Here is a 16576-nt window from a genome sequence, read left to right as displayed (position 1 = left end):
ATGTGTACTTGACCACACCAATAGCCACTAATAGCCAACCAAACGATCACTCCAATTGACCATAGTCATAGTCTTTAAATACATATACACTCTCTCATGCTCAGAGAGAGAGAGAGGGAGAAAGACAGACAGAGAGAGGAGGGGAAAAAGCATATTTTTTAATACAGACGTAAGAAGGTCATACAGGGCATCCCAGCAGTAGATACTCACACCAACCAGACTGGCGGGATCGATGGCGATGCCCCTTTAAAAAGCCTTGGGCCGTAGCCTATAGGCCTATATTGACTCGTTGTGGTTAGCTGTTAGCGGTTTAGCCCCAGTCTCTGCACCAAATGGCACCCTATTCCCTAAATAGTGCACACCCTATGGGCCCTGGTCAAAATACGTGCACCATATAAGCAATAGGGTGCCTTTTGGGACGCACCTCAGCTATCTGTAACTGTAAGCAACGGTTCAGAGATGGCTGCTCTGAGTGCTATTTGAGCTATTTTGTTCTAAGGCCAGATTGAAGATGGCAGCCGCGGGAATCTGTTGGGATTTCTCTCCCAGCGTCTACTTAATATTTCAGAGGCACTTATGCCTTATTAGGCGTACATGAGGTGCATGAGGTGGCTCTATGCTAGGCAGACTAAAAAGTCTTCATTTTAGTGTCTGTGTCTGGGCCTCAGTCCTGTTGTTGACCATCAGCACCTGATATGGCTGTGGTTGTTGAGCACTTTAGATTACGAGTAAATGGTGGTATCAAATATATATTGTCTGGAATGGAAGCAACACACGCACACATTTTATTTTTGTATCCCCCTCAAAATAGCATTTTTTTCCAATGGAAACTACACAGTTCAGTGTAGATGCCACCTGCCGTGCCACTATTTTAGGAACCGATATTTGCGCTTTTGTCAAGTGCATCACTACAGAGCGGTGGAAGTGAACTATGCTAGACTCTGGTTGTTGCTCTCAGTGGTGAGATTGACAGTCTGGGGCCAAGGGTAAGGAGAAATGGTTTCACCCTAGTTATACCATGGTGTTTTCAGGGTGGTTGCTGTGTCTCCCTCTCCCAGACACACACACATAGACAGACACACACACGCACAGGCAAGGACGCACACACGTGCACTCCCACTCCCAGACGAGGCTATCTGTCTGAGGGGCGTCCTCGGCCTGGCGCCTGTAGGGAATGCAGAGAGGTGGAGAAAAGTCCCAGAAAAACAAGGAAGGTGTGAACGGTAATTAGCAGGGCCAGTGGAGGGGAGGACGAGGGGAAAGGAGTAGAGGAGAGAAGGCATGTCTGGACTGGTGCTGAACAACAGCCCTGAAGGACTTCCTCAGGTTTCCACTGATAACCCCTGGGTTTCTTCTGGCCTCTATGGAGAGCTGGTGTAAACCAACATGGGTCCCAACAAGCAGGACTCCATAACCCAGAAACACCCAGTCACATAGTGAGGGAGAAGGGGGAGAGGAAGGAGTCCGAAAATGCACTGTGAACTCTAATAGACAGAGTGGGATGAGGGTGTGAGTGTTAGGGTGTCTGTCTGTCTGTCTGTCTGTCTGTCTGTCTGTCTGTCTGTCTGTCTGTCTGTCTGTCTGTCTGTCTGTGTGTGTGTGTGAGAGACTGTTCTCCTGCTCGGCCAGCCTTCATGCATGTATTCATCAGGGCCTGGGGAGACGGAGCGCTCAGGTCAATAATCACATCTGAGAAACACTCAGTCATCGCTTCTAATCCACGACAGGCGAGAGAGCCCACTCCCAAATCAATTAAAACCTAATTAGGCTCTCAGTTCCTTCTCAGGCCTTTTATCTTTGACGTACACACTGTACGTGTGTGTACGTGTGTGTACGTGTGTGTGTACGTGTGTGTGTACGTGTGTGTGCGTGTGCGTGCGTGCGTGCGTGCGTGTATTTTCCTTAAGCATGTGTCAGTTACAGGCCCTCTCATTAATGAAGTTTGATCCTAGGCCTGTGCAGGCTTTTGTTCCAGCCCAGCACAAACACACTTCACTCGACTCATCGGCAAAATCATCAAGCCCTTGATGAAGTTAAATCAGGAGTGTTTAGTGCTAGGCTGGAACAAATATGTGCACACCCTGTGAGGTTCCCAGAACCAACGTTGATGGACATTGATCTCGAGAGACTATGTCAATCTAAACATTCCTGCTCCCAATGACAGTGTATGGGGCTGTATTATTTGTGTGTGTGTGTGTGCGTGTGTGTGTGTGTGTGTGTGTGTGTGTGTGTGTGTGTGTGTGTGTGTGTGTGTGTGTGTGTGTGTGTGTGTGTGTGTGTGTGTGTGTGTGTGTGTGTGTGTGTGTGCGCATGCGGGCACGCGTGGGTCCAACACAGAACAGTGATCCAGTACTGTGCTGAAGGACTTTCATTGTAATTGGATGTGAGACTGTGTCAACGGCTCATGTTTGACGGCTCCGTCACATATCCAAGAGAGGGGAGAGCGGGGACGCTTATTAATTATCCGTCCCAGGAAGTCCACTGTGGAAAAGCTGAAAAACACTGTTTTCATTCATCTGCTTGCTCTGCCCTCATATTTATCATCACATTGAAGTGTTTTACCCTTTTCCTTACAGGACAACCATGGCTACAAGTTGAGAAACAATTTGACATAAACAGTTGCATTCATGACCTTATTGACTAATGCCAATAAAGATAGAAGGTCTGCCAAGCAAAAACCTGATTTAAAAAATCTGGAAAACTGGGTAATGAATATCCCACTAGTCAGTGACAACTGTTTGGAGGTTGTGGCCGCAACTATGAGCTTATTACAGTATTATAGACACTATGTCCTGGGATTTGTTATCATCTTCTATGTAGAAGAACACACACGCATGCACACACACTGTACCTTGACCCCTCTCCCAGCTTCATAAGTGTCAGCGACTCGTTTCTGTTGAGTTGGCTAATTTTGGAGAGGCAGGTGGGATTTGTCTGAGTCCAAGTTTCACCTCTCTCTGTCTCTGAAATGACAGTTAAGAATTTGGGTTAGTTCAGGGGAGGTCAATAGGTCTTAGGTCAAAGGTCATATGGACTAGAGTTCAATCACATTGAGCCCCAAAGCTGTTTTATCTCTATTCTTCTCTTTGTCCTTGGTTTTAAGCTTGAATCATCCATTCAACATTCTCCTGAAATCAATACATATTTCTCCAAGCACCTCTTTTAACATATACATGATTAAATAAATCCATAGGTACGATGTCTATATTAGGACAGTCTTAGTTTAGATTAGACTAAAACAACTCTTCCTGAGACTGAGGCAACTCCTGCTGAGATTGAATCAATTCCTGCTGAGCCTGAGGCTGTCCTAATATGGACACCACACATAAAAACATTTCAAGGATTTTTCATGAAATTCTCTGTCTCTCATTCTCAGGTATGACTTCATTGAGATCCGTGATGGTGGTTCGGACTCGGCTGAGCTGCTGGGTAAGCACTGCAGTAACATCGCCCCCCCAGCCATCATCTCTTCTGGTACTGCCCTGCACATCAAGTTTGTCTCAGACTACGCCCACCAGGGGGCCGGCTTCTCGCTGCGCTACGAGATCTTCAAGACAGGTGAGACAATTCTCAAATGATGTCCGGCGCTTCGTTATTGAGGCGTTTTTATTGGTTGTTATTTTTGGGGGGGGGGGGGGGGGGTTTCATGATCTTTAAGACAGGTGAGTGAATTCTCAAATGATGTCCGGCGCTTCGTTATTGAGGCGTTTTTATTGGTTGTTATTTTGGGGGGGGGGCTTTCATGATCTTTAAGACAGGTGAGTGAATTCTCTAATTCTGCCTGGTGAGCTCTTATTTGGGGTGTTTTGATTGGTTGTTGATCATTGGGGAGCGATGTTATTGGTTGTGTGATTGGTACGTTGATGTTTGACTGGTTACTAATAGGTTGGGATGGAGACATATGTAGAGAGACTTTGGCCAATCTTAAATGGATGCCAAGTTGTTGCCTGAGCATTCTATTTATTCAATAAAAATGTGCATTTGGAAACCTGTGGACTGCTATTGGTGAATATTGACCATGAGGTGCTAACATGGCTTTCATCAAACCATGTAAATGTGATCTAAGTTCATCCTAATACATTTTGGGGTTGAAACCACAATGGCCAAACTCTCTCCAATGGCTCTGGGTGGTCATTCCCCTAACTACCTGACTTGCCTTGTGGAACTGTCACGACTTCCGCCGAAGTCGGCTCCTCTCCTTGTTCGGGCAGCGTTCAGCGGTCGACGTCACCGGCTTTCTAGCCATCGCCGCTCCATTTTTCATGTATCCATTTGTTTTGTCTTGTTCCCTGCACACCCGGTTTTCATTCCCCAATCAATCTACATGTATTTATTCCTCTGTTCCCCATCATGTCTTTGTGTAAGATTGTTTGTTGTTGACGCGCCAGGCTGGTTTGTTTTTTCCGTGGTATTTTCACAAAGATGTTTATTGTTAAACATAATTACTGTGACTGTTTTGCGCATTTTGCACTTTTGCCTAAATAAAGTGTGCGCCTGTTTCACAAATCTCTGCTCTCCTGCACCTGACTTCGCTACCAGTACGCACACACCTGGCAGGAACATGGATGGTTGACTGAGTTCTTGCTATGGATGCCTTGGGCAGAAGGACCTACGATGACCTTCACCTTAACACACATGCACACCTATACACACAAACACACACTCACTCACCTCGCAACCTCACACACACCCCCCGACACTCCCAGACCAATTAACTTCAAGAGAGGCAGGGAGGAAAATAAACATGGTTAAAGCCTTGAACTCTTTTCAGCCTGTCTGAAAAGCATCTCAGGAAGGCCTCTTTTAACTGGCCTGGGATCTGCTTCATCTCGAGGGGGAGGAAGGCTGAGAGGTTACTGGCGGTATAGGGAGATGATGAGGAGGGAGGGGTGAGGAGGAGGGGGCAGGATGGGGGGAGAGTGATTGAGAGGGGCTACAGGCAGTGAGAAGATGATTACTGGGAGAGGGAGAGGGTAGAGTGAGGATGAGTTGGGATTTGAGTTTAACGATGGTGCTGGTGGTGCATAAGAGGAAGTGTACTTGACATACAGCTATACTGATGCACTCTATATTGAGCTGCGATTTGCTTGTAAGCTCCCATTGACATTGATTTGTTTGGGTGGGTGGGATTCAGGTAGTAGTACCTCCTCTGTTTCTAAACATTTTGAAACGTGATTTGAACGTGGCCCCGTTTTGTCATTTAGCTCTGTTACCAAGGCCACTAGCACAACGATATGATGATGTGATAGGGCTAATATTATACACACATACACACACACACTGTAACAGAATGGATGGGTATGCTGTTGCCATGGTTTTAACAAGAGCCTACTATGCATTTGGGGTGCAAAAACAATGGTATGCGTGTGTGATATGTGTTCGTGGGTGGTTACAGTGTGCTTGGGCGAAATAGGATTTTGTTTGTGTCTAAGTAGGCGTATAGATGTGCGTGCGTGCTCAGTGTGTGTGTGTGTGTGCATGTGTCTGTGCCTGTGTGTGTTTCTGTGCGAGAGAGATCGACACGCAGAGCATATGTTTCGGAGTGCGCTGTTCTCTCCCTCTGCATCCTACACCCATCATGGTTGTTTGTTTTAACATGTGAGGTTCGGGACAAATCGCTCCACAAACCCCAGTAGTGTACAAGTTCTGGGACAACATTAGAGACTGCCAGGCACAACCCCCAGTGAGAGAGCTGTTGTTTATTTACATTGATATTTGTACATGAGGGATGTGTGTTCTAGTCTTATTTGTGTGCACTTGCAGTGTGTGTGTGTGTGTGTGTGTGTGTGTGTGTGTGTGTGTGTGTGTGTGTGTGTGTGTGTGTGTGTGTGTGTGTGTGTGTGTGTGTGTGTGTGTGTGTGTGTGTGTGTGTGTGTGTGTGTGTGTGTGTACATGTTCTCGTTTTATTTAAGTGTGCGCGTGCAGTGTGTTTGTTTATGCATCCGTAAGTGTTTTGAAGGAGGGCGTCACTAGAGGAGATATGATCTTAGGTCAATACACAGCTTGCAGGTGTGTCTGTACGGCTGGCGGTTGTTCTCAGCCAGAGCCTGACCCTTCAGTACCTACTTTTGCTGCTGATCAGGGTCGTGTTCATTAGGGCACACAATGGAAAACGTTTTGAAAACAGTTTGCAACTGAAACTAAAATCAGTGTTTCTTATTGGGCAAGTCCAGGTAATAGTCCCACCCTGTTTCAGTCTGTTTCCTTCCGTTTGGTGCCAAATGAACACGGCCCTGCAGTATATCTCTTTTCCTAGACTGCCATCAGCACCCAAGGTTAATGATGAGGAGTCTGTTGTAGCTTCACTCAGAGAATACGCTGTTAAGTAAGCAGAGTGTGTGTGCAGACATGCATATGTGTTTGTGTATACTGTACCCCCCTTCCTATGTTCAGTGCCAATAATGGATACAGGGATAATAAACAGCAATAAGATATTTGACTTCTCACCCTTAATTGTATTCCCTAATCCCTTTTCCCCTGAGCCCCCATCCCATCCCCCTGGGGGAGCGTGTGCCCCAAAACAACAACCCTCCAACCCCACCCGCATCCCCCACACCCGCACCATAACCCCACAGTAGTGAAAATACACCCACTGCCCTCCCTCCCCCATTATTGTTGTGCCCTACTTTTCTCACACACACTGGCGTATTAACCCCTCATACCAAACCAGCCCCCCACTCCGCCCCCTGTCATGTGACTGTTACTGTGACACTGTTACCACGGCTACTGCGGGAAGACTTCCCGCCAAGCGACCTCCTCCAGCCTCTAGCACTAGAGCAGCCAATCGCGATTGATCTTTCTGTGGTTCCCCTTGGGGTCATGGTTGACTCTGTCCCCCCTAACTCAGTCTGTAGGGTCACCTTTGGAATCCAGACAAACACACACCCCTCAAGTGTATTTCCATGAAACCCTCTTGTGTTGACTCCAGCGAGAGTAGGCTGCGAGGCAGAGAGAGAGAAAGATAGTGGGTGAAAGATAGAGTGAGAGAAAGAGAGTGTTAGAGGTTGAGATGTGCAACAGACGTGCACAAACGTGGAGGTGAACTCTCATAGCATGAGGTGCATGAGGAGAGGGAGAGGAAGACGAAAACAGGAGGAGGGGGGAAGAGGGTGAATGAACAGACTACGCATTCCTCCTAGGGATGGGGGGAGGAAGGAATGGAGCGTGGGAGGGAGGGGGGATTCCCTGACAACATGTGCGGAGACTACTCCGTCAGGCACTCGAGCGGAAAGCGCCTGACGCATTTCTACCCAGCAACTCACCCCTCCACTCATCCCTCTCTCCCTCCCCCACCCCCTCCTCAACCCCCCGCCGGCAGACAGATCTTGCCAAATGGCTGCTCGTGGTGAAATGTGCAAGCCAGGCGAGTGGCTGCTGTGTCAGACGTGTGTGTGTGTGTGTGTGTGTGTGTGTGTGTGTGTGTGTGTGTGTGTGTGTGTGTGTGTGTGTGTGTGTGTGTGTGTGTGTGTGTGTGTGTGTGTGTGTGTGTGTGTGTGTGTGTGTGCGTGCGTGCGTGCGGGGAAGAGGGGCTTGTTTTTGGAATGTTCATATAGTTGAACTAATAAGGACTAACAAAAGGGAGAGTACTCATGCATACACACCATCTCTCACACACATATTTGGCATGTGGCGATGTGAGCGCGTGCGAAACGGGTGGTAACACACACTGGGCTAATATAGACATGCACTGGTGTGATTGAAGCCCTCTTTCACACGCACGCACTTTCATTGATAAACACATACCCTGTCTATCATATACCACAAGACCTATGTAGAACGTAGTATTTTTTAAATGTATTTTTAATATACACACCAAGATGTGTATAGTGCTTGTCTGTTTGCTGTTGCTTATCTGGTCTTCCATTCCCTCTTTCCCCTTTCATCCCATTGTATTCCTTTCCAGGCCTCATTGCTGCTCTTTCTGTATGCCATGCCCCTCAAGAATGTATATATACAGTACACCTCAAGGACATGTCCGTGCTATACCATTGCTGTTGGTAGAGCGTGTCTATGTATTCACAGTTTGCGTGTTGTACGTCTGTGTGTGTGTGACCCATCAATGTTTTGAATAACACGAGAGGTAGAGGATAGAGAGCGGAACAGAGTGAGAGGTGGGAACACAGAGAGTTTGGGGATTGTAAGGTGCAAGTATATATGATCAGTGCTTTGAATAAATGAGAGAGAGAGACGTGCACATCACAAATCATTCATGTGCGCGTCCATAAACACTCAGTAACTCAGGGGGAAGTTTATATGGGAGGCACATCTGTCGAGAGCTCAAGGTGAGCCGCCCAGGGCGCATAAATCTGCATAGCTAATGAGCTGCCGACACGCCGGGCCGCTTAGCGAGTTTACTCCCGTTTGATTTGGCATGTGTTTTTCTCTTCTCTTCCTTTTTTGAAGCAAGGGAGTGAACGCAGAGCTTACTGGGTTGTGGGGGCGAATATGAGGTTCATGATGAGGCGTGTGTGTGTGTGTCAAAGGTCAAATGGGGGTGCTTATATTTGTCATGTTTCGCTGCGTGCACTAGTGGGTAACCTGTACGAGTGTGAGGTGTGAAATGGAAATGTGTGTTTTTTGCATATCCCATCTCCCCCTGAGACACCCTCGGAGAGTGGGGTCATGGCCAGGGATCAGCCATTATTGACTGCGACCCTGGACCAATTAGGCTTTAAGTGCCTTGCTCAAGGGCAGATTGGCAGATTTTTCACCTTGTCGGCTCGGGGATTTGAACTAGCAACCTTCAGGTTGCAGGCCCAATGGTCAAACCGCTAGGGTACCTGCCGCCCTGTCTGAGAGTGCGTGCATGCGTGTGTGTATGTGAATGTGTGTTACACAATGAACTGGATTCTATTATTGCTGTCTTGCCGTGACAAATGTATTTTCTTCAATAAAATTCCCTACTAGTAAAAAATGATTGCTTTTCTGTGATAAATTGCTCATGTCTGTGTCCTGTGTGTGTTCTCCTTAGGATCGGAATTCTGTTTCCGGAATTTCACCAGTCCTTCCGGAGTGATCGAGTCCCCCGGCTTCCCTGACAAGTACCCCCACAACCTGGAATGTTCTTACATCATCATAACTCCGCCCCACATGGACGTGACCCTGATCTTCTTGACCTTTGACCTGGAGAACGATCCCCTGCTGTCAGGAGAGGGAGACTGCAAGTACGACTGGCTGGACGTGTGGGACGGGCTGCCCCAGGGTGAGTGCTTACCAGACACATACACATATGCGTGTGTACACACACACACACATACACTTTCATACACAGACATAAACACTGTATGAGGCACATGCATGTATTTGAACACAAACACGCACACACATCGTCTACAATACCTCAAGGGAGCTTTTCCTGCAGCCTTTGTCTCAATAACAATCCAGGAACTAGCCCCTTCCTGCATTAGCCATTCTACACCTCCCAGGACTAGGCCTTTCCCATGACTTGTTTCCCATTCACCCCCTTCATCAGGCCTACTTCCCCCATGTTTCAATTTACCCTTATCACACAGCACTCTCTTCCTGTTTGGGAATAGGGAGTAGGGTTAAGTTGCCCCTAGATGCTGTTCTTGGGTCAGTTTTGCATTTTTCTCAAGAATGGTTAAGGTTAGGATCGGGGGAGGCGAAGCTCATCCTAGATCTGTACCTAGGGGAAACGACACACCGAAGCGTGAGTGTGAGTGCATGTATGAGGGGTATCGGTTGCCGTGGCGGTGAGGCGCCTGTGGGCGGAGTTACGTAACGCACCATAGCTACATGCTAGTGGTATCAGGAGAGATCAGGACAGGAAGGGAAGGGGAAAGCAGCAGGGAGAAAGCTCTGGAGAGCGGTATCAAAGCGCTTCGTATCTACCGCTGGGGCTGGGAGCAAGATGGTGATAGATTAGTAGAGAGGAGAATTTTGACTCTCACTTGCTCAAATATTTTAAACTTGAAATGGCCAATGCAACAGCGTCAATACCTCCTCACTTAGGGCCAAACTACTCTCATTTTCAATATGGTTAAATGCTTTGGTCAATCACACAAGCTTTAATAGAAATTAGTCTTGGGAGCGGTGTACTTTTGTATTACATGACCCATGTGGGAATTACATTACATTTACAGACTAAAACTTTACAGACTAAAACCAAAGTATTGGGCATGAGTTCCATTTCAACTCAAAGAAGAGAGGCAAGATTCATTGAAATGCATTGAAATTCCAATTCAAGAATAGTTTTTTTTTAAACGAGGGATTTTTCATGACTTGAATTAAGAATTTCAATTCACTTCCTTGATTGACTGAATTGACATGGAATTGAGCCCAACCCCATCAAGCACATTAGTCGAAACACTGAAGAGTCATTAGATCTGAAGGAAAGGAATGGAAAGCTGATTTGGGGAATCTTCAGGAACATTGTGTGTGTGTCTGTAATCCTGGCGGGGTGGGTGGGATTGGGTGGGATTGAGAAGATTGGGTGACAACAGTGTATAATCTAAAGTCTGCCCCACAGTGGGTCTTAATCCCAGCCTAAACCACACGAGACGGAGAGACTCACGCCGAGACATAGACCTTCAGCTTTTTCATTAGATGCTGACTCCGGTTTTAAGCCTATGTCTGGACTAAAAAGCACTTTCAATGGAGATGCTCACGTTCCATAAAATACACTGATGCTAATAAAACATGTTAAAATCCTGAAATAAATATATAAAAAATAGGAAACACATCCAAGTTTGCTTTTAATAATTCTATGTCGAATAAACGTGCAAGTTTTTATTTTATTTTGTGAAATAAATATATTAAAAGGTCTACAAGTATTTTCTTCGACAAGGTAAAAATCTGTCGTTCTGCCCCTGAACAAGGCCGTTAACCCACTGTTCCCCGGTAGGCCGTCATTGTAAATAAGAATTTGTTCTTAACTGACTTGCCTAGTTAAATAAAGGTTAAATATTTTTTTTTTAAATCTGTTTATTTCAAACACTGAAAACCTACTGTATATGTTGAATGAAGATCCCTCCCAACTATTTGTGTCTGTGTGTGTTTCCAGTGGGCCCTCTGATTGGTCGTTACTGTGGTACTAAGATTCCTCCTGAGATCAAGTCATCATCTGGTCTGCTGTCTCTGTCCTTCCACACGGACATGGCTGTGGCCAAAGACGGCTTCTCAGCCCGCTACAACATGACACACAAAGAAGTCAGCGACAGTAAGTAGCCCACCTCTCTCTCAGTCTGTCCGTCTGTTTTTCGTTTTCTCGTTCTCCTATTCTCGCATTCCATAGCCCTTTCTTTTTCTCTCTTTCCTTCCATCTCTCGCACCCTCTACCGTTCTATATGTGTCCTATAGTCACTTTCTATCTCTACCTCTCTTGACCTCCCTTTCACTCCCTCTTCTCTCTCTTTCTTTCCCTCTGGTCTCCCTCCGCCTCTAACTCTGGTCCCCCTCTTTCCCCCAAACTCTCTCTGTCTCCTAACCACACCCTCCCTCACCTGGCCCTTTTCTCTCTCTTCCCCTCTAACTCCCCCCCCCCCCCCCCTCCCCTCTCTCCACAGCGTTCCACTGCAGTACAGCGTTTGGTCTGGAGTCATGGATGATTTCGGACGACCAGATCTCAGCCTCGTCCTCCTTCTACGACGGCCGCTGGTCCCCTCGCCAGGCCAGGCTCAACAACATCGACAACGCCTGGACACCCAGCGAGGACAGCATCAAGGAGTACATCCAGGTCAGACAGTCAAAAAGAGTCACAGCGAGAGACACAGCGAGAGACACACACATAGACCCACACACAGACACACACACAAAACACACACACATAACACACACACACACACACACACAATCAAACACTGTTTTGACAATGTGCAGTGTGCAGAGCGGATGCAGGATGCTATCTGTCACTTGATAGATGAGTTTGCTACTCAGGAATGTGCTGTTAGCAGTGGAATAGTGTGGCATTGATTTTTACCTCCTCCTCTCCCTTATCCCGCTCTCCCTCCCCAACAGCAGCCCCATAGGGCCTGGCAGCACGCCCCCCCCCCCCCCCCCCTGTCTATGTGACAGATGGACATACAGTGGCAAGAAAAAGTATGTGAACCCTTTGGAATTACCTGGATTTCTGCATAAATTAGTCATAAAATTTGATCTGATCTTCGTCACAACAATAGACAAACACAGTGTGATTAAACTAATAACACACAAATTATTGTATTTCTCTTGTCTATATTGAATACATCATTTGAACATTCAGGGTGTAGGTTGGGAAAAGTATGTAAACCCCCAGTCAGCTGGCCTGGAATCCAATCAATGAGACAAGATTGGAGATGTCGGTTTGAGCTGCCTTGCCCTATAAAAAACACTCACAAAATTTGAGTTTGCTACTCACAAGAAGCATTGCCTGATGTGAACCATGCCTCGAACAAAAGAGATCTCAGAAGACCAAAGATTAAAAATTGTTGACTTGCATAAAGCTGGAAAGGGTTACAAAAGTATCTCTAAAAGCCTTGATGTTCATCAGTCCACGGTAAGTCAAATTGTCTATAAATGGAGAAATTTCAGCACTGTTGCTATTCTCCCTAGGAGTGGCCGTCCTGCAAAGATGACTGCAAGAGCACAGCGCAGAATGCTCAATGAGGTTCAGAAGAATCCTAGAGTCTCAGCTAAAGACTTACAGAAATCTCTGGAAGATTCTAACATCTCTGTTGATGAGTCTACAATACGTAAAAAACTAAACAAGAAGCCACTGCTGTCCAAAAAAAACATTGCTGCAAGTCTGAAGTTTGCAAAAGAGCCCCTGGATGTTCCACAGCGCTTCTGGCAAAATATTCTGTGGACAGATGAAACTACAGTTGAGTTGTTTGGAAGGAACACAACACTGGAGAAAAAAAAAGGCACAGCACACCAACATCAAAACCATCCCAACTGTAAAGTCTGGTGGAGGGAGCATCATGGTTTGGGGCTGCTTTGCTGCCTCAGGGCTTGGGCAGCTTGCTATCATCGACGGAAAAATAAATTCCCAAGTTTATCAAGACATTTTGCAGGAGAATGTAAGGCTATCTGTCTGCCAATTGAAGCTCAACAGAAGTTGAGTGATGCAACAGGACAGCGACCCAAAACACAGAAGTAAATCAACAACAGAATGGCTTCAACAGAAGAAAATACGCCTTCTGGAGTGGCCCAGTCAACCCGATTGAGATTCTGTGGCATGACCTTGAGAGAGCAGTTCACACCAGGCATCCCAAGAATATTGCTGAACTGAAACAGTTTGGTAAAGAGGAATGGTCCAAAATTCCTCATGACCGTTGTGCAGGTCTGATCCGCAACTACAGAAAACATTTGGTTGAGGTTATTGCTGCCAAAGAAGGGTCAACCAGTTATTAAATGCAAGGGTTCACATACTTTTCCCACCCTGCACTGTGAATGTTTACATGGTGTGTTCAATAAAGACATGAAAAAGTATAATTGTTTGTGTGTTATTAGTTTAAGCAGACTGTTTGTCTGTCGTTCCGACCTAGATGAAGATCAGATCAAATTTTATGACCAATTTATGCAGAAATCCAGGTAATTCCAAAGGGTTCACAATACTTGTCCTTGCCACTGTAGCTCTTAACCTGACAGTGATGTCTAGATGTATCTGTGTGGGTATATGACTCAAAGGAGTGCAGGATCTGCATCGTTATTTCATATCTCTGTTGTACCAATAACCTTACCTACTTGGTATCTCGTTCTCTCTCTGTGCCTGGAAAAATAAAGGAAGGTAGAATAGAGCAGAATAGAATAGAACTGTATTGAATCAAATAAATGGTCCTTTTTTTGTAATAAATGAAAATGTATCTTCTGCTTCTTCTGAAATGTATCTCATTATCGCTCCCCCTTCCACCTCTCCCTCTCTCTCACTCTCTCACTCTCTCTCTCCCTCCCTCTCTATCGCTCTGTCTCGCTCTCCCTCTCTCTCCCAGGTGGACCTCCACTTCCTCAAGGTGCTGACAGGCATCTCCACCCAGGGAGCAGTCTCCAAGGAGACCCAGAAGTCCTACTACGTGACCACCTTCAAGCTGGAGGTCAGCACCAATGGAGAGGACTGGATGATTTATCGCTTCGGCAAGAATCACAAGGTAATCTAAAACCCCCAATGTAGCACCTGGAACCTGAACGCTAGAACCCAAATGTGGAACCCAGTTCTCAAAGTCTTAGTTGGTTCTATATCAGTTCTTTCAACTGCAGCCTAGCTGGCAAAACTGGTTGACACAACGTCGTAAGGAATGTGAAATTGACATCATTTTTTGCGAGCAGTTTTGCCCACTGGGAGACTAGCTGGTTCAATTCGCTCTGGATAAGCGTGTCTTATCCAGACATTTAAATTACTCAAATGTAAATGTAATGTAATTCCCACATGGGTCATGTAATACTAGAAGTACACCGCTCCCAGGACAAATCTATATTAAGCTTGAGTGATTGACCAAAGCATTTCAACCATATTGAAAATGAGAATAGTTTGGCTCTAAGTGAGGAGGTATTGAAGCTGTTGTAATTGGGGCTGTTTTATAAAATATACAAACTAAAACGAGATTAAAACGTTTCTTAACTTGTCTGAAATATATCCCAGTTATCAAGGCCAGGAGAGTTCTGTTGGTGCTCTTCCGATGATACTGTGGGAATGACTGGGAATTCTTTCAGATTCCTGTTGGGAATGTGTATTGACATGAGTCATGTCCCTATCCCATGAAGTGTCTTCCTGATAGAGTGAGGAAGGAGGGAGGGATGGAAAGGAGGGAGGGAGGAACCTGCCAAACATGAACAATAGAGTCCTCTGTGTGCCCATATCTATCTCTGCTATTCATCATCCTTTCACACACACACAAACACACACCAGTAGGGTTGTAAACACAGCTGGAGTGTGGAAGAGGTATGTGTGTGTGTGTGTGTGTGTGTGTGTGTGTGTGTGTGTGTGTGTGTGTGTGTGTGTGTGTTTGTATGTCAATGGGATAAGGTAGGAATATAATACTCATACTCAATGTAAACGTGAACTCTGACCCAGATATGTATGTTAAAGCCACCGTGGACTGTAGAGAGGGGGAGAGTAATCAGTTTTTTTTAAATCCCAACCTCCTTTCTCCCTTTGGGGCCGCAGTCTGTCTGTTTCAGCTTTGGGTGACGGTGGGGGGCATACAATGTCTGTGAAGCGATTATTTGAGGAAATGGATTTAGAATTAAATTAAAAACTCAAACAGCTGGAAATTCCACCCCTCCCCGCACACACACCACTGCTGACCTTAGAGCTGACTGTCTGGACTGGAGATCAGTTCTGTGTGTGTAGGAGGGGGCGGGGGGGGGGGGGGGGTCACAGTCTGTCTAGTAATATACATACAGTATGTGCATACCAGACGTAGGTTCAAATAGATGGGCGGGGTTTGTACATTTTAGATTATTCTGTTGGTTCATACACACGCACAGGTCTGGTACACACACACACACACACACACCCTAAACCTCATAGAAACCGGTCATAATACTTATTCTAACCGCCTCTTTCAATGCCCTCTCAGTGGACGTTATCTGGATCCATACAAGCTAGAATGTCCCCTGTCCATATGTATGTTCCGTGACGGTTAATCCAACAATGGTGGCGTGCAGACAGACACACAGAGTTCGAGTTAGCCTGGCCCTAAGGCCCTAAGCCCTTAGAGATCCTTTAAGTGTTTAAACCAGGGAACACGATGGGGGGGGGAATGGCAATGAAAGGGGATTTGCCCTTCTGATTGTCATTTAACAGTTAGTTTCTATCTAAACTAATGGGCTGGTTATGGGAGTGTCGGAGTGTGTGTGTGGGGGGGATGTGTGTGTTCGCGCACACACACTCACTTTTGGTGGTGTACCGTCAGGTATGAGTCAACTACAGTATGAGTAAAGGGATTGGGACTTGCTGAGTGTGTGTGTGTGTGTTTGCAGGTTGTGTTTGTTTATGAATCTGTGCATGTCTGCGTCTGTATTTATTTATGTGCAGAAGTGTGTGTGTGTGTGTGTGTGTGTGTGTGTGTGTGTGTGTGTGTGTGTGTGTGTGTGTGTGTGTGTGTGTGTGTGTGTGTGTGTGTGTGTGTGTGTGTGTGTGTGTGTGTGTGTGTGTGTGTGTGTGTGCGTGTCTGTGTGCGTGTCTATGTGTGTGTGTGTGCGTGTCTATGTGTGTGTGTGCGTGTGTGTGTGTGTGTGCGTGTGTGTGTGCGTGTGCGTGTGCGTGTGCGTGTGTGTGTGTGTGTGTGTGTGTGTGTGTGTGTGTGTGTGTGTGTGTGTGTGTGTGAGCAGTGGGGAGCAGGGTGCCGACACACGGAAACAGCAGCTGGAGGTCTCTAGTCATTGTTCCGTAGTGAGCGACAGAAGGTTGGAAACATCAGCGGATCTGAAGAATCTCGCAAGTAGCACCAGGGTCTTATTCATTAGTGCACACCGTAGCAAACAGAAAATAAGCTACTCTTATTGGAAAAGTTCAGTTGGCTCCCTCCCCGTTTCAGCTTGTTTGCTTCAGTTTGGTTCCTAGTAAATACACCCCATAGCTATGATGTTGAATGAAATGGCATCATAGCATAGAGTTCCATTGGTGCCAAATTGCTGT

The 16576-nt window shown here is 46.3% G+C and overlaps 1 protein-coding gene across 1 annotated transcript in view; it reads left to right on the top strand.

The window, feature by feature from the left end:
• LOC139566532 (neuropilin-2-like) overlaps positions 1–16576 on the top strand; it is a 77424-nt gene that overhangs the window by 18015 nt on the left and 42833 nt on the right. Inside the window, exons 3-7 of the mRNA XM_071387849.1 lie at positions 3377–3558; positions 8972–9202; positions 11024–11179; positions 11526–11695; positions 13929–14084. Coding sequence (XP_071243950.1) covers positions 3377–3558; positions 8972–9202; positions 11024–11179; positions 11526–11695; positions 13929–14084 — 895 coding nt within the window. The remainder of the gene's footprint in view (positions 1–3376; positions 3559–8971; positions 9203–11023; positions 11180–11525; positions 11696–13928; positions 14085–16576) is intronic.

The sequence above is a fragment of the Salvelinus alpinus genome, chromosome 38 (genome assembly GCF_045679555.1).
Source record: "Salvelinus alpinus chromosome 38, SLU_Salpinus.1, whole genome shotgun sequence".
Taxonomy (NCBI): Eukaryota; Metazoa; Chordata; class Actinopteri; order Salmoniformes; family Salmonidae; genus Salvelinus; species Salvelinus alpinus.
Note: the sequence above shows the minus strand (reverse complement) of the source record. Positions and strands in the feature narration are given on the sequence as shown.